The sequence below is a fragment of the Zerene cesonia genome, chromosome 25 (genome assembly GCF_012273895.1).
Source record: "Zerene cesonia ecotype Mississippi chromosome 25, Zerene_cesonia_1.1, whole genome shotgun sequence".
NCBI lineage: Eukaryota > Metazoa > Arthropoda > Insecta > Lepidoptera > Pieridae > Zerene > Zerene cesonia.
The window spans coordinates 5,480,941-5,502,453 of NC_052126.1; the positions used below are offsets into that span (position 1 = coordinate 5,480,941).

Genomic DNA, 21,513 nt, shown 5'->3' on the forward strand with positions numbered 1-21,513 from the left:
AATTCTAAAAGGAAGGACGTTTCCGATTTCCGAACGAATCTTGATGATATTAACTTGTTTAGTGTAACGAAAATCTTGAAAATTCTGATCTTATTTTAGAGGTATATATTATACTAGCTGTAACCCGTGGCGTCGCTCGCGTTGTACCCGGATAAAAAGTAGCCTATGTGCTAATCCAGAGTATACTCTATTATCTATCGGTACTATATTTCATAGAAATACGAGCTATTTCCGCGTGAAAGAGTAACAAACATTCTCATTTTAACCCTAATACGAAAGTAACTGTCTGTCTGTCTCTCCTTCAGGCCTTCACTGAACCCATCTAGACGAAATTTGGTACAAAGATAATTTGTGACTCAAGTACGTACAATGGAGTTTTTTACCCAAAATCCCATGGCAACGGAAAAACGCGGGGAAAATGTACACTGATCTTTAAACTACGCAGGCGGAAAGTAAGACGAGAAATTAGTATATGCTTATAATTTTCAACTAAATAACAGTAGTAAATAGAATCAGTTAGATAACTATCAGAAAGTCAAATACAGAGGTGATTGCACTGTACCTACAAACAAAATTGATTCGATTACTTCATAGACATAATATCCTAGTGTTAAATCATTTAATCGTTATGCAATTATGTTGAATTATTTCGTTAATCACATGCTAATATCATCTTTATTGCTTGGCGGATAAGGTTGAAACATTTAACAATGTTTTGGTTACGGTTTGAGTAAAATTTTAACGAGTTTGAATGATTAGGATGCGAAAAACGGCGCTAGCCTTGCAGGTTGAATTTCGATGGAAACTTTCCCTTGACGTCTTATTCTGGCATCATATTAAATATTATCAGTAATTATTAAATATTATCAGTGTGAATGTATGTTTGACCATGTTTGTATGTTTGTCATGTATTCACGTAGAAACGATAGTTCTATTTCGATAAGAATATTAAAGGTATGTGCATTATTTAAATTGGGATACTTTTCATTCAGCGTTTTTATGCCGTTCTTTCAATTTATAAGTTTTGTCGTAATATCTACGTATATAATAGTTTATAAATAGTTAAATTTATTAATATTATATTACATGATATCACCAAATTTTGTTTCTGTATTTGAGAAAATCAACCAACAACAAAAAATACGTGTGGATAATATGTTTATATAAAAGTTTGCTCTATTTAAGTCAAATAAGTATTTTCTTATAATAATAAAACATCTACCGAAAATGTAATACACGGCGAAGCGACATCAAAACGATATCGCACACGCATGCCAATATATGATCAGAATAATGCACTTTTATAATAATTTACAATAGAACCCTAGCTTATATGAAGGGAGAATAATTTGCGCGGGCCAGTGTACTTTTTAGTTCATTGGATATCACTCGCCATGAAGGCTTTTATTTTTGTAAGTACATTTGATTATTATTTAACTATAAGTATATCTAATTATTCGAGATCGCGTCGTATTTTTTTCAATAAAAGATGTATTGACACCATTTAAATTGTAATAGGAGTTAATTTTTTTATAAATTCGGATATTGACTTATTTCAGATGGATTTAACATAATCGTCGTATATATCGTCAGAATAATACTTATTGTAGTGTACTTATATATTTTGCTTTAATATCGCGGTCTTGTATTGTTTTTATTTATTTTCTTAAACCGTGTTTGAATAGTAATACATAGATTATAAATATTCATATATAACATTCAAATATACTTAACAGTTAACAATAATGCAATTTCAAAAATAACGTTTAAAAAGCATTGTTTATTTTTGTGTTTCTTAAAAATTATTAATTTAAGTAAGTACACCTTCCATGTATACATTTTACAAAGTTTGCAACGCAATAAAATCCTTAAAAACAATGAAGTTGCCATAATTTTTTTGTAACAATTTTATTTTACAGATAACCTTGTTGCTACTGCATCTAGTGACATGTCATTTGCAATTTGACAAAGTCGCCGAAAAAGTGCAATCTGGGCTGAAGCACTTGAAGGAAAAGGCCGTGTCAAAACTGCACAAGCTGACAGCTGACTTCGACCTGCATAAACACCACAAACATCTGCCGGCTCCATACGCGAAGCATTATGTGAAAGAGCATTACACAAGAAAGACGCCGTTTGTCGTCGACCCATATCAAATTGAACGATTGAAACATTATTTTGAACCCCCACACAAACCTGTGACTTACCACATCCCCCACTATCCATAGATAATTAAATGTTACGATTTTTAAGCCTAGAAAAAATATTTATTCCCTTTATTGACACATTATTTGATTGGACGAAACATGCGAGATCTATAAATTCATACAATAAATAATAATCAACATCGGAAATTCGCGAAAGTTAAGTAAAGCGATTAAATTATGGATTTCCGATTTTTTAAAATTGGATTTTCTTACAAACCGTCAAGTCGTATATTATTAGAAAGCATTATTAATTTCTAGGCATATGTTATTTCCGATGAACGAGTTCAATCTGAAAGTGGTAAAAGTTATTTGAGAAATAAGTACCTAGTATTTTAATACCTTGTGTATTAACAAAGATTTTTTACTTATTTCTTTTATCTGCATGATAGAATGTGTTCTAATTCTTAATACATTCCAACTTTGTATTAACGTACACATTACGTTTAGGTTTGAAATTAGACTTTTTTAAGACTGTATAGAAGTATCTATTCTTAGATATGAAAATATCTACCAGGGTTCACCAAGGCTCTGAAACGTGGTGTTGTATTGTATGTTTTCAATTTTTTAATTGGTAAGATAATAAGTACAAAACTTAAAGTGATTATTGTAATAAAAGTCTTGTTTATGAAACTATTTTTTATTTCCCTCCATTATCCTAATTTAATTACCCTTATAAAAGAAGATTAAACTTTAGTGTTAGGAATAAAACAACCATTGTTAATACAGTTTTATTTGAGAATATTAACAAAGAAATATTTATTTATTACACAATTATAACAACAGTACAAAATCGTAAACTAATGTATATTTAAATCACTCAGCAATTTATCAAATACGTCATCAGTCGTGTCTTTTGAGCCAAATTCATTCGTTCCATTTTGAAAGTCGCCGAAATCGTCTTTCGTGTCCGCCAAACCTAATTCCGTCAAAAGCGTCAAGCTATCAGCTGTCATGCTGTCATTTTTCGAGCTGTCAGTGTCATTTTTGACGTCTGTCAGTCCGGGGAGTAGTTGTTCCGTCAGTTCGCTGTCAATGTCTTTCGTTTGCCGCCTGTTCGTTGGTTTCGTTGTGTTATCTTCGTCTGATAGATCGTGATACTCTTTAAGTTCTTTACCAAATTCGATTTCTTCTTCATCGTCTTGATTGTCCTGCGAGGAAATATTTGTAATTACTTTAAAATTATAATATATGAAAATTATATAGATTCATCACACTAATATTATAAATGTGAAAGTTTGGAGGTTTGTCCGTCAATCACGCTTAAACTACTGAACGGATTTTGATGAAATTTCGTATACAGACAGGGTATCAGCTGACTTAGGTGATAGGATACTTTCTATCCCGATTAATTTTGGGATAGCTCCCTCTGAGGATAAAACGAAAATCTTGATGGTTCTGCTTCCTATCTTCTCCTTGAGTAATTCATAAGTCTATAATAGATAATTTTTAGGCAGTTTCTTGATGTTTCAAAAATAACTTTTACCTGTATAATCTGCGCTGTGGATTTGTACTGGAATGCATTTTGTGATAGATCCACTTCAACTGGGAATAACGAGGCGTTCTCTTGTAAGTGTTCCACTGTTTCACTTAAAACAAATAAAGAATACTAGTACAATCGTATGCAATAGTAGTGCACTCAGTATCAAATAAATATGTATGTATAGTAGACTTAATTTTGCATAATAAAACAAAATATCTATTAATCTTCTTCAGGTCTACAATAAAATGTTTTCTATTTATGATTTAATAAGTTTTATTGTATATAAAAAAAAAACATTGACTTCACAATAGAAGGTAAGTAAAATTATTTCTATCAGAGAATCAAACTCAAATTCAAACATAAATTTTAGAAGCGCTTTTAAATCCTTAAAATGGCTAAGTACATAATATAACATTAAACTCCTGTCCGAAAAACTGTTACTGCAGTGAAGAGCTGGCGAGAAACTCTGCAGTTAGATAGACACCTACAGAGTTTCTTACCAGATCTTCTTTTCTTCATACAAAAACTTCACTCACTTGTGATACACAGCCAGACCCTGTATGAACCTCTTGAGCTGATAGGCCACGTCCTGCGTCTTTTTATTGTCCAGCAATTCCAGCTTGACTAGGACATCAGATCGGAGCCTTGCAAACCTGGATCTAGCGTCTTGACGGCATCGGAGGATCAGTCTGATATAAAAGACAAAATATATGTTATAACAAAATAGAAAAATAAACAAAATATTGATAGATTACCAAATTTACTTAGATAAGAAACCTGATCAAATTAAAACAGAATATAAAAAGCAATGTATACAATGAAAACAGAAATAAACACAATGTAATAATGAAAAAAAAACGAATCCTCCAGGAGAACAAAAGGCTAAACATTTTCGATATAGGTGATATTAAAAGAAAAACCTCATAATTCCCTCAAAACCGCATCAATTTCTATATTTAATACCTTATATAAATAACAAAAAAACAGAAAAAAGTTTTCAATGTCACCAAATACAAAAAAAATCCCAAAAAAATACCAAAAAAATACCAAAAAATAATAAAAAATCCCACAAAATCTCACCTATACTCATAATTCCCCGTTTCCACCCTATACAAGGGCTCCTGCAGCGCGTTATACCCATACTCCTCGTCGTCCATCTCCTTCACTTTCAAGCAGTAGGATAAATACTCGAACTTGGTGTCTGCGTACTTGCGTATTGTTAGTTTGGTGTCCGGTATCGCTTTATGCAAATACGTGCCCATATCTGCTAATATCTAAAAGGTATTTTGGAAATAATTGACTTCTTTCATGCTATGTGCGGGCAGCTGAGCTGATGGTTCGCCTGATAGTAAGCGATTACCAACCCCCATGAACATTCGGAGAAGTAATGCCTATGCGAATGCGCTGCCCGCTTCTAAGGAGAAGGGATAAGGAATGAACTGGGAAAGGTGAGGAAAGGGAAACGGCAATTATTAAGCTGGAGTTGGTTTGCGTTTGTTCGAATGGAATTAATTCGTAAATTTCTTTTGATTAGTTGTACTTACAATAGACAGTATGAGGACTTTCGAAACTAAATAAATATGTAGAATTTATCTAGACTTTTAAACCAATACTATAAAGAATAACCAATACAATAATATAGAGATGATTTTTTTTCACCAAAAGAATACAACATTATTAATTATATATTTATATACTTTTGTTAGGTAATAAAAAAAAAACTATATGTTGTCCTAAATACTCACAGGTTTTAAAGTCTTCAGCATTTTAATCCCATCCCTCTCCAACGATCTATGGTACTGTCCAAATTTGGAGAACGCCTCTGACGCCCTAGCTTGAGGCTCCCTTACTCCGATGCCGGCAAAAATGTCGCCCAGGGATTTGAACGTTTGGAGCAAATCAAAATACGACTTTAGCATCCTGAAATTTAATGCTATAGTTTCTTAAAGATGATTAAGAATTTAATATGGATATAATAAGGCCATTAAGACTTTAACATTTATAGAAGAAGATATGCCCATTATTCGCATCGCTAATGTTTCGTAGACTAAGGAAATAACTGTAAGCATAATGGAAACAAAAATAGGATGAAGATGGTGATCTATGTTTATAAAAATATACTAGCTTTTGTCAGCGGATTCGTACGCATTAAATTCGGTGTAAAACCCCGTTCCCGCCCCTGTTTTCTGTTATTATTTAACTATTGACTCTTATTATCTTATCTTATATCTTTAAACGAGCAATTCTTGTATATATATATATAATTGGAATCTCGGAATCGACTACAACGATTTTCATGAAATTTAGAATATAGGGGGTCATATTCGTGTTTTATTCGTGTTTTATCGACTTAAACTTCCTTTTTTAACAAATAGGAGGCGTTTCTGTCGGTAAGATCGAAAAATATTATTCATATTTAATCATTTTATTAGTATGTAATTCGTACTTAAATATAATTTCCAAAAAACACAATTTATAAAAAAACAAAAAAAAAAAATACCGAGCAAAGTTCGGCCATCCAGGTACTCTATTAAAAATCCCAACAAAATCTGTTGCGCAATTTTAAGCAAGGCACATACTTAGGCGCGACTTTGTTTTATACTATGTATGTGTATTAGTATTATGAAGTACTAGCTGCGCCCCGCCGTTTCACCCGCGTAAGTCCGTTTCCCGTAGGAATGTCGGGATAAAAAGTTGCCTAAATGTTATTCCAGTTGTCCAGCTGTCTACGTACCAAATTTCATTGCAATGGGGCAGTAGTTTCTGCGTGAAAGAGCAACAAATAAACACACATCCTTACAAACTTTCGCATTTACAATATTATAGTAGGATTGTAGTGATGTATTTAAGTAAATTGATGACAAACCAACGATTGCCGTATATGTTGTTGACATGAAATATTAAAAGTCTTAGGATAATAGGATAGAATCAAGATAAGACTTAAATAACAAACAAAGGTACAAAATGATAATTTTCAACCACCAATTACCAGCGAATTAAAAAACAAATAAATGAATGAAATATGATTGATTTATTCCCCCTAAGAGTGTATTATTCTACAAATTATTTAAAGAATAATTGAACGAAGCGTGCACCAAAAAAACCACGCCATAAGTAAAAAACACGCTAAAAAATCGAGTCTAAAGAAATCGGTTACATACAAACATCCATAGATAGTTTAAAAACAAACCTCTTAGCCAATTCCACAAGTCGTTTATACGTAGCTTCCGTGTCTCTCATTTCATTTAGCTTCGCTACCAAAGTATCATTGCAGAGTATAGCCCTGGACAGTCCCAAAGCGTCAGCTGTCCCCGACGACATATTTTCAACCAAGCGATGTTTCATTTTCTTCATTATTATGTCTAGAGATTTGCCCTGTTTCGGGTCCGCGTGCAGTTTATTATAGTTGATTGTTACTTGGTCCTGTAAAATGTTTATTTCATGACTTGCTGTTCGCCCTGGCTTTGCCCGTGGTAAATATCTATGACACTCAGTGAAGTTGCGGCATACGAATGGTGAAAGAATTTTTGAATTCGGTCCGGCGGAGTTTGCGTGAAAACTTTACAAACATACAAATATACAAAACTTTCCTATTTATAATATTAGTCCCGTAGTTACCTTATTTGCTGGTAAACTACAAATTAAGTGGAAATTACCAATGTGTATTGAGACAACTACAATGACAAATACTTAAGAAAAACAATGGAGATAACTTAATAGTTTCGTTTTGGAATAGTATCTATGCTAATATTGTAAAGCAGAAGAGTTTGATTGGTTGTTGAACACATTAATAATCTCAGGAACTACTGGTCCGATTTGAAAAATCCTTTCAGTGTTAGATAGCCCATTTATTTAGGCAGGTATATAACCTGCCTAAATAAATATGCTACCTCAAGTATTTATATAATATGAGTGTTATTATGATATTACCTTAGCCGCTTGTATCATCTTGGCAACTTCAACTTTCGTCTTTCCCTTCACGGTCTGTCCGTTCACTCCCACCAGTTCGTCTCCGCTCTGTAAGGTGCCATCTTTGGAAGCTGGCGTGTTATCAAATATCTGGAATTTATAAATATAAATATCAGTATTTTGTTTAAGATATATAATGTTAATAGATTTGTTGGAGTGAAAATAATTAGTTGGAGTTTATTCTATTTTTATCGTAAATTACTACGTAGTTATGTTTACGGCATGAGTGTGAGTTTTATTTTTAAATCAATGAGTTTCTTTTTTTGTTTAGTTTTAATAATTAATTTGTGTGTAAATCCATTCCTTCTTTCCATTCGTCAATCCTTTCTTTTTCTCTTACGCTAAAAGCGGTCAGCGCATCCGCATAGGCTAGTGCCTATTACTACTCTGCGAATGTTCACGGGCGGTGATGATTGCTTACCATTAGACGAACCACCAGCTCATGCCCGGTATGACATAAAAAATACATAATTTTTAATACGCAACATATTTAACTATATTAAAATTTATTCTGATGTACCTGAACGATATAAAGACAAGGGCATAATGGAGCACCGCCTCCTATACTAATTCCTATGAGATTTTTCTCATCTTTTGTCAATATTACGCTACCAGATGTTACAGTCATACCCCTGGAATGTAAAATATTACAATATAAAAAAGCAATATAGACTTATACTATGCTATTATACTTTAGTTTTAACAATTACACTGCGTTATTTTTTCAAACTCAAATTTAAACATTCCAAACTCAAATTTATTGACCCCAAAATTCCTGAAAGATAAGTGAAAATAACTTCATCATATTGATGATTTTAGTGCACTTAAATGCATCCTTATAATAAACGAATATTCGTAGTGTATTGTTTTTTTTAAATTCATTTATGACCTCTACATCCAAACAAAAATACTTCCAAAGATATTAAGTAAGAATGTGTTACGAATTTGAGAAGCATAATATTCCAGCAAGATTTAGCAATGAAGAGGGTTTAGGATTATTGACCAGCTGATTTCATTGGCTAGCAGCTTATGTTGTTATTTGAATTCAAAAATAGAACAGGAAATATATAGCTAACTACGTTCTAATAATTGTGGGTAGGTACATGAACTCAGCTCAAATACGTACAGTGTTTGTATGTGGTAGTCGAGCACGCTTCGGCACGAATTGGGCCAGCTCGCACCGGGGTAGTAGTAGTACCACACCCCCACAGAAGACCGGCGTGAAATAGCATTCTGCTGCGTTTCGTTCGGTGAGTGGGGGAGCCGGAGGCCCATATCCTTTTCCTTACCCTTCCCAGTCCTTTCCTTTATTCCTATCGCCAATCCTTTCTTAATCCCTTCCCGAAAAATCGGCAATCCATTTGTAGAGGCGTAAGGTCTGCAATGGACCTTATGCCTCCCCAAATGTTCATGGTCGGTGGTAGCGCTTACCATCAGGCGTCCCACCAGCTCCATTGCCGACTGTATCATAAAAAAAAAGTGTATCTCCACCATTGCTGTATAAAAATCCGCGTTATAAAAATATTTTTAATAATATATAGGTTCTACAGCTTCGCAAGTATAATTGGTGAATGTTTGGCGACACCTTCGAGTGTTATTTTTGTATGTGCATCTTAGCTTTTCATATAATAATCAATGATCAGTTTTATGAGTTTATCGATTGATTGATATATGACGAGAGAATTGTTAAATGCTTTACTTTATAAATTTAAATAAAGACTACACTCTAGTGTAGACAATTTAACTAAAATTAAGCAAGATCGCTAAATGTTTAAAATATTGCTGTTGTACCGATTGTCTGGAAGAAATCGCTATTTAGCGATAAGACCGCCATTTGTGATAATGTTGCCTTGGTTAAGTCTCAATTTGTAATTATTTCAAAACAATAAAGCATAAATAAATAAATAAATAACTAGCGTTACTTGAATCGTGTTTTTTAGCTTATTTATGAGATTTTTGTAAGTACCTACTCATATTTTAAATAAATGAAACATGGAACGCTGAGTTAAATGAAACACAATAGCAGTTTGTGATAATTTATTACTTTTTTTGATATTTACAGGAAATAAATGCTCAATACAAATAGAAAAACACAAATCTTACTTCTAGCAATGATATAATCTAGCAACATATATGTATATTTACAGTTTCATTGTTTTAAAAAATGCAGCTCTGACGAATTTTTTATCTCCTAATTAAAACAGGCACATATTTTTTATCTAATAAATACAAGTATTCAATTCTTGTGTTTGTAACCAAAATCCTCCGAAATGGCTTGATCGATTTTCTATTTTTTTGTTGATGCAAATTATGGTATATCTTATGTTTGAAAAGATATGCTTTTTATATAACAATGTTTCAAGTGAAAAATCTTATACAATTACTAGCTGCACGCCCCGGCTCCGCCCGGGTAGTCATAGTAGTACAAAATAAAGGTTTAGGTATCAACACTCGAAAAAATCAAGCGTAGTGCTGCAAATTGAGCTAAGTACTATGAAATATTATGTATATGTACATTAGTACTAGCAAGGATGACCTAGATTTAGACTCACATAAGGTTCTGGTATTGTAGCATATATCGTTCTTTTCTTAAATCGTTATAAACGCACTCTGGCTTCTCCGTATCTTCTACTCTGTAAAATATATAGTTTCTAATGATTAGTAGTTTTTTTTAAACAATTTCGTTCTAGTAAAAACTACTCATTGTTTCATTATTGACCAGAAGTGATTTGGGAATATCAAAAACACAGACATAAGGTAATCCAAGTTGGAGGTTAATCGTGCATTGGACTACAAATATGAAGGTTGCCTGGCAGAGATGGCTTTGAGCCATGAGGCCGCCATTTGCACAATTTTTTGTGTGTTAAGAGTTTCTCTTCCTTCTTTTCTTGATGCCAAATTGTACAACGAAGAATAAAAACATTAATAAATGTAAATTAAATTACATAAAATATAAAAATTAAGTCGAGTTTATACTTTATAGTATTGTATTATCTGTGCTTATACTAAGTTTGACAAGATTCAGCTCGCGACTTCGCTCGCGTATCGCAAATTTACATATATCTATCCAGTTGGGTAACTAACATCCATCCATCTATAATCATTTAGCAATTTAAAGCAAGCATACAATCATACTAAATCAAAGAGACAGTTTCACAACTAACTGATATGCCTATCTTACATGTTTTAAAGCTATGTTTTCACACATAAATGATATAATCTTAACTAACATATTTTAATATAACCGGAACATAATCCGAAGTTGTGAAACTAAATATGATTATTTCATTGAGCCAATATATTAAGCGATTTAAAGAAAGAATACTTACATTTCGAGACGTATTGGAATATCTGGAATCTTAACGTCTTCAATAACCACAGAAGCACTGAATATAATAGATATATATAACATATCAAAATATAAAAAAAAAATGATAATAAGAGTTAACAAAATAGATATAAAAAGTATTTGTAATAAAAATAGGTTTTGTTACCTTTCATCGATGGGGAGTAATAAATTGGTCGTTTTCGGTAAATCCGTTTTAGGTTTGCTAATAAATAAATAACAAATAAAAAATAAATCGAACTTAATATAGGTAATCGATGTTTTTTCCCGCACTATTGTTGGCCCTTTTATAATATCTGTTTTGTGTATAAGCAAAAAAAAAAAAACAAAAAATAATTACATTTTATCTTCAAACATACTGTGTCCAATATTTATCATTTTCAGAAAATAATTTGGATCGTAAAAAGGTTGGATTTGCACTCTCTGCGACATGAGCCTGGTCACAAAAACGTTAACTAAATAAACAGCCAACTCAAATAAAACACATTCTGCAATACAAAAGGGAAGTACACTGATAAACACTGATAAAACACATTTAAATAAATACTTATTTATGTTGTTTAAATACGCACATTTTGTCCTCTTCGAAAAAAAAATCGTCATCGTATTCTTGCATCATTTTTTTAACTTCTTTTAACAATATATTATAATTTACGAGAAAAACGAAGTACAAAATACGAATTGTTGCTTGACAGTTTTATCGATTTTTTTTTTATTTACGTGGGGTTACGTCGGTAAAACAGTTGCGCATGGCAATTTATAGGCCAATACGTAACCAATCAAAAACGGGGTACTGAGTCCTCTGTCAAAATTTCGCGCGCATATTATTTTAGCGTTGAAATTCGATGAAGTATATAAAAATTGTAAAAGATTTTTTATAATTTTAACTCTAGCTTATTATATTATTTGACACAAAATATGATGATGATAAAACGCAAAAGAGTCTAGTATATATTTTGTTAATTTAATTCATTTGTAAGAATTTTTAATGTACACTGGTTACGCACATTTAATTTCTCTGTACCCGCTGTGTGTTGAAAGTGCAACTAATTTGCAATTCCTGTTAATGTGTCTTAATACGTGTTTAGAATTCACAATGTTCAAAATGCTAACCAGGCGAATTGAGAGATATTCATACATATTCAAGTTTTTAAATCAGTTTTTTTTTGGATTCTCTGTAAACCTATTTAAACTGTTATAATATTTAAACGATTTATTCTATGATTCTATATTTTAAAATGGAATTTTTTTTTTAAATTGCATCAAAACGTATTTCACCAAAGCATCTGGTACTAAACATATTATTGTATTATCTTATAACCTAGGATATAATAATATATCTTCAATGTCCCAAATAAATAAATAGGCAACGGATAATATATTATATGAGGTAGAAGGTATGAAGGTTCTTCAATCAGTAAAAACAGTAATTTTAATATTTTTCGCAATTGCAAAAACTGCACTCTGACCTCTAGTTAGCTCTCTGCATAAATTAAAAGTATTTAACCTTATGTCACGGTTACATAGTTTTCGTACCTACTCTTAAGAGGTATATGATTTCAATATAGTAATTTTTTAAAATTATCAAAATAAATCCCAACTAATACTTGCTGTGAATTCGAAAGGATGTTTATTTTTTTTTATTTTCTTTCAGTGAGTCAATTTCATGATTTGATTTTTGTATCTGGAGTTCCTGTCTATCTCCAGACACTAAAATCAAACTGTATAATAGAGAAAATAATGGCATTATTATAAGAATTTTCTTTCATGAGGGCGAAGCCGCGGGTGGAAAGCTCGTTAATTATATAAATCCGGAATAAGTCCACGTGATTTATAAATACTAACTAAAAATGAATATTGTTCATTAAAACATGATCTTTTTTATTTTTAACAAAGTTGATCGGTTATTTAGAATGCAATTAAAAAAAAAAAACAATTTTTACGTAAGGCATCCAACAAAACAAAATATCGTAATACAGCAACAAATCATAATATTAATGACGGAAATTTTAAGTACCGTGCCGTAAAAAATAATTTGCGGTAGCCCCCTACTCCGAAAGCCATATCCCACGAAGAATTTAACATTCGTTACCAAGAAAGCAATTATGTCACAACGAAATACTGTGACGGACTATATTATTTTGGCGGTCGCGTGTTGCAACTATAAGTAATTCGAGACATTATAATCCGGTTAAGTAAGTCAGTCCGTTTGCAAATAGTTGTATATCAGGTGGTGGAGAGTGCTGACGTTAAAAAAATGAGAGCTATAGCTATAGTGAGTGATTTTATGTTTATTTTTTGGTTGTTTCTTTATTCTAGTGTGACACAAATGCTTGCAATTTTGGGTATTTAACAGTGGAATTTAGTGTGTAATTTGGTAGAAATTTATCGCAACGATTAAATAATAGTGTTCAATATAGCTCGGTATTTTTTAACAATACGATATATACTTAACAAAAAATACTTATTTTTTTTAAATTACGCTTATATTTTTATTTAAGTTTGCATAAATTATTTATAATTTAAATGATATTTTATTAATGAATGTCATTTGTCACCTATTAAATTAAAACTATTAAATACATTTGTACTGTGTACTAAAATAGAATCATAGACGTTGAAAATCAAGTGTTTGTGATTATGATTTATTGATTTGAATCTTACACGAAACTGGTTCGGTACCAGTTACCACATTCTTACAATATGTGAATTATACTTCATTATTATTAGGTCTTATTCTTTAGTTCACTAAATTTAACGTCGAGTGACATGATACCTTGGCTTGCTATGTCATATAAAATATTGAATAACCGTTTAGATTTCTTACAAACTTGGTGATGTTCATTTTTCAGTATTTCCTAAATTTTCATAACGAAAAATACTAAATAATGTGTTAATCAGTTTATGACTATGCGAAATACTACGCCATAAATTAGCGAGATGTTAATGCGTCGATAATTTCTGATCAATAACTTAAATTATTATCTATTTGCATTATATACTGGTAACGATGATTTTATGCAATTTGTTCATACTATAACACACATTTCCATTACAAATATTCATTATAATTATATTTTGCTGATTAATTAATTAAAGAATCAGATTAATTAATTACCTATAATAAATGGTAAATGATTTCAAGAAAAAAAAAAACATTATTTTACACACACACACACACATCTATAAACATTCACTCATATTTCTCATTATTAAAATAAAATTATCTCTATCTTTGTTTACATATTTTTGGTGTTTGCTTAAGTACATAGTACCACATAATGCGTACTAAAATAATAGTGTATTTACAATGTTTCCCGCCAAAAAAATTGACAGTTCACACTTACTCCTCAACAGGTGCCGCTCCTGTTTATCCTGTTTTACCGACACACGCTAGCTGCCGGTCCTATTGGCACTTTCATACAAACAAACGCAATCGGATTCCCTGTGTTGCACGAACATCAAACTTGGATATTTGATCCGGATGTCGGGTTGAGGAGAAGGAAGGAATTTATCGAGTTAAATGGAGATAAAGGGGAGAAATTAATTGAAAGACTCGGTTTGGGCATCGATGGATATTCCGAAGAACGGCTTAGGCAACAGAGGTTGCGAGACCAAGGGCATTTGGGAGGATTGAATGCTTTAAGGCCATAGATTTTTTATTGTTAAGCTGGATTAAGTTGTTTAGTCGTCATACATTGTACCATGCCTCAGTCAAATAAATAAAACTGTTATTTGACCACGTGTGAATAAAAACGAAAATATTAAGTGAGCGAGACGTAAAAATAGGAGACCGGAAAGCCGCTATTTTTAATTTTTTTTCTTATCTGAATGAATCCGAATGGTAGTTAAATAGAGAGATATATTTTAAGAACACTAAGGAAACTAATTTAAAATACCAAGCCATACGTTTTGGGAGGAATACACAGGTAGCCTATGAAAAATAAAGTTATAAATCTTTGTATTTTTCATTAAATGGAACATAAAGTAGTGTAATATCTCTTCAGCGTTCGTTACGCTCTGACGCGTCATATCACAATACGACACTAACACAACCTAATTAGCTACAGTGTAACATGAATTTTTAAGTAAAATGTTTATTAGTAAAATATGTGGTAAGTGTAATAAATGTAGATACATTAATGGTGTATACTGTGCCAAAGAAATCGTCGCGGTTGGCCTTTGCTTCTGCTAGCCTGGTTTTAGTGTCACTATGGCCGCAGGCTGAATATTGCTTCTGACATTCGAAACGTATGAACCTATATGCCCCGTACACGCCTACTTACGATTATATTATCTACTAGCTTCTGCCCGCGGCTTCGCACGCGTTAATTCAGAGTAGTTTAATAGATCTTCATATTCTTCATACATATAAACCTTCCTGTTGAATCACTATCAATCAATCTATCTATTTAAAAAAAACATCAAAATCCGTTGCGTAGTTTTAAAGATTTAAGCATACATAGGGACAAAGGGACAGAAAAAGCGACTTTGTTTTATACTACATAGTGATGCTACGCATTATATCGCGGAAAATAAAGATACATTTTTTTAAGAAAATTTTATCACTTTTGCCTAAATAATATATAGCTACACGACTTTCTTATTTCGAATTTATTATAAAGCTTATTTCGCTAGCGTAAGCGGATACTCCTATATGTTTACAATGAATTCATATTTGTTAGTCAAATTTCGAGAGGTAATCATCATGACATTGAACTACTAAGAAAATAGAAATGAATCACGTATTATGGGTATTTTACGTTTATATTTCATCGGATCAGTAGAAAGGTATACCGACCTTGTACAACCGAATATGGACTCTATGACTGTGACGTGTATTATTTAATTACCTTGTATAAATTACTACCTCTGCGTCTTGTTGTAAAAGGAGCCTACATATACTCAAAATGAGAGGTACATATAATATATTTAATTTTTCTTTTACGATCAGAATGGATATTAATCATAATATTACTATTTAGACTGTCTATGTGTATAAGTACAAAATTTCTGACAATGCAGTTTTACGAGAAAGAGTAATAATGATACTGTAATATGTTTATTCATTTTAATTTTCATGATATAATTGTGATTGGCCAAGAGCGCTCGGTTGTCTAGTTATGGTTTCTGTTAGTTATACCTAGTCTAGTATTATGTTGTCTGTGGTTATACATTTTTTAAGTAAATTGTTATAATAAAATTTGTCTTTTATTCAAACATGATGATAAGTCACTTATTACGGTATTATATTCATCCGAGAGTTTTATCATGTCCGTGGTTTGTTTATATTTTGATAAGGTAATTAGAAATGCTTTCTGTTCCTTACCGCTTTCCGTTTGCACAACTTATTGGCCAATTACGAGTGGACCTTCTGAATGATTAATCAATGTTATTATAAATTGATTGCGGATTGGTTGGGTCACATGTGATGCAATATTATTAATATAAGTTGGTTGGCTTAATATTTATTTGGTGCCAATAAGGTCTGATTTTATTGCCTTGTATAACAGTTGGAAAGCATTCTTTCTTGTCTATGACCAATGATTTAATTATATTTCAAACTTAGTCTGTATAGAATTCATAAATTCTTTTAGTCTGAGGTCTCAAATTTTATATTATTAAATCCGGAATCAACGAATATGTGCTATATTATATGCTGACGTATAATAGACACTGATTCTGATGTGAGTGACATATCTAGAGACAAGAATAGCTATGTAGATTTAGGAAAAATGACTACAAATTAGTACACTAAAACACAAAATAATTTCAGCATTTTCCGAGCCATAGCGTGTTTTTATTAGAACTTTTTAAATTGCAATGTATGTAATGGGTATCTATCACAGATAATACTATACTAGTTATAATACCTATATATAACGAAAAAAAATTATTCACATATACATCATACACGTAAAAAATATACCTCGTAACATTTTTTTAATTTTTTGCGTTGTAATTTAAAAAAAATCCAAGCTCTCAAGCATTCAAAAACGTTTAAACTTAATTGAAAATATTGCCATCTACTGGGAGCAACTTGAACTAAGTGTCTTGTGGCAACAGCTGTCAATTTTGTTATTAGTATAAACAAAAGTGTAAAGATGGCGCTAGTCATTCTTGAATTTGACGTTATCCTCTTTTCTAAACATTTACGGAACGTTACGAAATAATGTCATGTAATATTTCAATAAAAAAATTAAAGTAACTACATAGCATATAGCTGATAAGGTTGCTATATGAGAAACCTATAGAGGACATTTACGCTTTACTGTCGCCCGAAGAGTAGATGGCGTTGCTTTCTATACACAATACACTGGTTTGTTTATTCATTTGAAAACTACAGTTATTTTGTCTACATAATTCGTTTATCTTTAATATGTTGCAGCTAAAATGTAAATAATATGCATCACAAAATAAGTAGCAGTTACTGATTATCGAAAAAAAAGTGTAAGGGCTACTAAGGGTTATGAGAAAAAAGACACCAAAAAAATAATTTGAATTTCTGTTTATTTATTCAAGTATTACAATATCGAGACTATTCAAAACTTATTCTAATGACAGGTAAATATAAAAAGTAGGTAATTAAATCAGAGGACTTATCCTACAGAATATTTGGAGTACAAAAATTATTTTTGTGATATTTTCCTTGTTTTTATATTTATGCACCTGTTTGATTTGATTTGATAATAATATTCAATTAATACAAAGCATATTTTCAGATTTAAATGTATCAAAATGGAAATTAGATATTTCATTTTGATAAAGAGTAGCTTATGTCACAACTATCTCCAGACACAAAAATCATATCATAAAGTGAAAGAATTAGACAAAAAAAACACATTTTCGAAATTATCATATTAATAAAGAAAAGGATTTACCGACCAATTAATAAAAATAAAGTGTATCGGTGTTATTCATAAAAAGTCTAAAGGCTCGCTATAGTACGATTTATAAAAATACGTAATGCTAAGACAATTGTTTATGTCTCTAAACACATACAAACTTGAATATTATTGCCAAATCAATATAATACGACCACAACTAACAAAATATAACAGAATGGAAATAAAAACGATAACTTTGTTAAAGATTCAAAAAAATAATTAATTACAATATTTGAACCTCCAAGAAAACTATCATTGTATAACTTCTAATAGATAAAACAGTTTTTTTATAGATTTTGATAAAATTTGTATTCTTTACGGTGAAATGAAGATAATTTTATCAAAATCTGTAATAACCTCTTAAAATATAATTGTTTAAAATACCATAAATGCATATTGAAGTATTATAACTATAAAATTGTGACTCATTTAATTTAATATTAATAAGATTAGACGAAAGGGTGATTTCAATTTATCATAATATAGTAAGGCACCTCAAGATTTTGGTATTTCGAAAACACGATTAAACATTTAAAAGGAATATTTCTAAGTATTTAGGATAATTCTTAACGCTAAGAACACCGAAGCTTTACCTTAATATGGCATTAATATAAATAGTAATTATTATTAAGAGATCAAAATGTATTACCGGCCATATTGGTTTTTTTTTTGAACCGTCATATTTTAGTGTCGTTGAAGCAAGTAGCTTCTGTTCGATCATTTCTTTTTCTTTCATTAAAGTCAGACCTCTTTCATATTTAATATTTTTTTAAATATTTAAGATTCTAAATATGAATATGTAAATGATTTTATTATTTGACAGTTCATGTCAATTTGGGTATTCTTTAGGCCTTTCTGTGAAATGTCATGTTCGATTTTAAGGCTAGATACAAACGATGTGAAAAACGTAACGTTTTATGCGCGTTTCCCTTTTAATCTTGGACACGTATTCGTTATTACGGTTCAATAAGTTTATATAACTCCGATATGATTTTATTATCCGTTTTAACTCATACATACTTAATAGGGATTTAATTTTATAGTCGTATGAATGTATAAAGCCAATTACAATTTTTATACATAATTTTTTTTAATAGCAATATTGAATATAAATTCAATTCGTCATTTAAAAGATTTTAGACAGGAAGCTAACTAAAACATCATCGCTAGTATATTATTGTATAGCCTTAATCATAGTATTGTTAAACACATATGGTTAAGGCTCTGTCTGCATGGTTGTTGCAAATTTCCACAGATACAAATCTCGATGTACTCATAGCCTTAGTATCGTCCTTGTTATCCCGCTCGATGACGCGTCGTCTATGACAGCGTGGACCTGCAAGTAGAATGGATTAGAATCAGCTTGTTTCTTCTAGATTTAATTTTTTTTAGTAAAAATGCATTAATGATGCATTAATGCATTAATGATTCAATAAAAATGCATTCATATTTAAAAATATGCTACAAATTGGAAACGTTTGTCGCTAAACGTCGATTAATCGAGATTCAATTAGTTTTATAACAGATTTGTTCACCGTCATAAACACCATGATACAATATAGAGTTTTCACCCAATGGTTATTGATATCTAGATACAGATTAAAAAGTTTCCGTTTCTACAGACAAGTATGTCGATCAGCGACATCTGTTTCACTGCACCTGCCTTTGGCATTAGGCGGATCCACACACAGCGTGCAACCGCACGGATATTGCTTCGCGATCATTCTGTGTGGACTCGCCTAATGGTATATAATATATATGATTTTTCATACAGTATTCAAGAAATTATTATAATTCCAGCAACTCTGTATAGCATTGATATAAAAAATCAATGATAAATAGTGATGTTTATATAAAAACAGAAGTGAATTTTTGTGTTTAAGTTGACCTAACAATTAGTTATTGTTTGTATGTTTTAATGTTTTGATATTGACCTTGGATGTTATTAATGTTTTAATATTATTCATTGTAACATTATATGCATTGTTTTGGCCTGAAATTCTTTCTACCACACCCGCACCGCCCGAGGCAGACCATAAATTATTCATTAATTTCTTAGTACATGCAAGTGGATGTATTAATTAATTTTTTATTCTGTACACGTGTTTGTTTTTTAACATGCACTTTCAAGGTATAGATATAATCTATGGAGTACTAGAAAATTTACTTTTAAAGTTATTTTTGATTTAACAGTATAACCATTGCAAAAAGAACATAAAACCTCTTTCGCGGAAAGAATAGAAAAAGAACTATTAATAGCGCCATAAAATATTTTTAATCTGTATTCCGTTAAACGCCTTTGTATGATAAGTTATAAAAACAAAGGTGTATGCCCTATTATACAGTATACCCGATACGCTATTCAAACCTTATTTATAGAAGCTGTAGGTTGCCACATTTCCAGAAAGATCGAAACACTCATACATAACTCCATCGCCTGTTACCTTACTCCATTTAAAAGATATCATAGTTCGTAGCGAGCGATGTACGCCGCACAACGGTGATGACACAAGTTTGTGAAGTTGATAGATAAAAGAAGTATTCGAGTTTTTTGTTTCGTGCTTGTAAGTTTTATAGCGATACATGCAATATGATATTTATGTTATGAAATATGTTATAAATTTCGTATAAGAATTCATGTGATGGCTTATAAAGTAGCTTTGTTATTACATAGTATAGATAATAAAATATACTATGTTTTAGAAGAAGGGAAATAGTAGTTAATTTAAAAGTCTTATTTAATAAGATTGCAGTTTAAGAATCACTAGCGATCCGCCACGGCTTCGCCCCTCGTATATATATAGCCTATAGCCGTCCTGAATAAATGGGCTATATAACACTGAAAGAATCAAATCGGACTAGTAGTTACTGAGCTTAGTGCGTTCAATCAAACAACCAAACAAACTCATCAGCTTTATAATATTATATGCTATATATGTACGACGGGCGAATCCGAGGCGGACCACTAGTTATATATAAACATTGTACATAAACTGTATAGAGAAGAGCTCTACAGCTTTTAAAAACCACTTTCACACATTAGTTTATTAGCTATGAACACCCTTAATGATTGTGTTTTTCCTTCATAAGGATTAAAGCTATAAATTTACATAGCGTGATGTTACAACGAATGAAAAAAAAAATCTTAGGCGTGGTTTGCATGTCCGCTGTAGCCGCACCTTTCATAATTAGTTCTGCTAATGGATGTTGATGCGAGTTACCAGGAATTGAGCGGGTTTGTCAATATTAGAAGAAGGCTTGGTTGACCAATTGCGCGAAACGGGGTTAGGTTTTTGGGGGTGGTATCGTTTTCGTTTTATTTACGACTTACGATTTAGTTAATTGCTAATATATTTTCACAATCTTTCATTTGATATCTATATTATTAGGGAAAGAAAAAAATAAAACAAATGAAAACCCCTTTTTTAATTGCGGACGCCATTTTGCCACTACTGCAATTCTAATTACAAGAACTCATATGTCAAAATCCGTCCAGTGGTTTGTGCTGCAGAGAGTTTCAAAGAAATGGACGTACATAATTTGAATGTATAAAATATTGTGTATAAAATGTTTAAGGTCATAATACCTTTATATTACTAGCTGAGCTACGCGGTTTTAACGATACCG

The 21,513-nt window shown here is 31.3% G+C and overlaps 2 protein-coding genes across 7 annotated transcripts in view; both read right to left on the reverse strand.

Annotated features, from left to right (window-relative positions):
* Positions 1-1,919: 1,919 nt before the first annotated feature.
* On the reverse strand, positions 1,920-11,705 carry LOC119836693 (PRKCA-binding protein). 4 transcript variants are annotated; one of them, XM_038362108.1, is made up of 13 exons: positions 11,572-11,705; positions 11,340-11,487; positions 11,148-11,204; positions 10,983-11,039; positions 10,206-10,286; positions 8,174-8,285; positions 7,615-7,743; positions 6,875-7,107; positions 5,430-5,604; positions 4,765-4,958; positions 4,221-4,373; positions 3,688-3,790; positions 1,920-3,352 (listed from the first exon to the last, which is right to left on the reverse strand). In XM_038362108.1, exons 2-13 carry the CDS (start codon positions 11,429-11,431, stop codon positions 3,002-3,004), a joined length of 1,737 nt encoding a protein of 578 aa, XP_038218036.1. In that variant the 5' UTR covers positions 11,432-11,487; positions 11,572-11,705; the 3' UTR covers positions 1,920-3,001. The 4 variants fall into 4 exon arrangements, with proteins under 4 accessions (XP_038218036.1, XP_038218035.1, XP_038218039.1 ...); XM_038362107.1 differs by having other exon boundaries at positions 11,340-11,675; XM_038362111.1 differs by lacking the exon at positions 11,340-11,487 and having other exon boundaries at positions 11,572-11,646.
* A 5,787-nt stretch (positions 11,706-17,492) lies between these two features.
* The window catches only part of LOC119836806, a 90,893-nt gene continuing 86,872 nt past the window's right edge, over positions 17,493-21,513 (reverse strand). For all 3 annotated transcript variants that reach the window (XM_038362277.1, XM_038362275.1, XM_038362276.1), the window contains one exon: positions 17,493-19,222. The gene's annotated coding sequence lies outside the window, so the exon portion shown is untranslated. The remainder of the gene's footprint in view (positions 19,223-21,513) is intronic.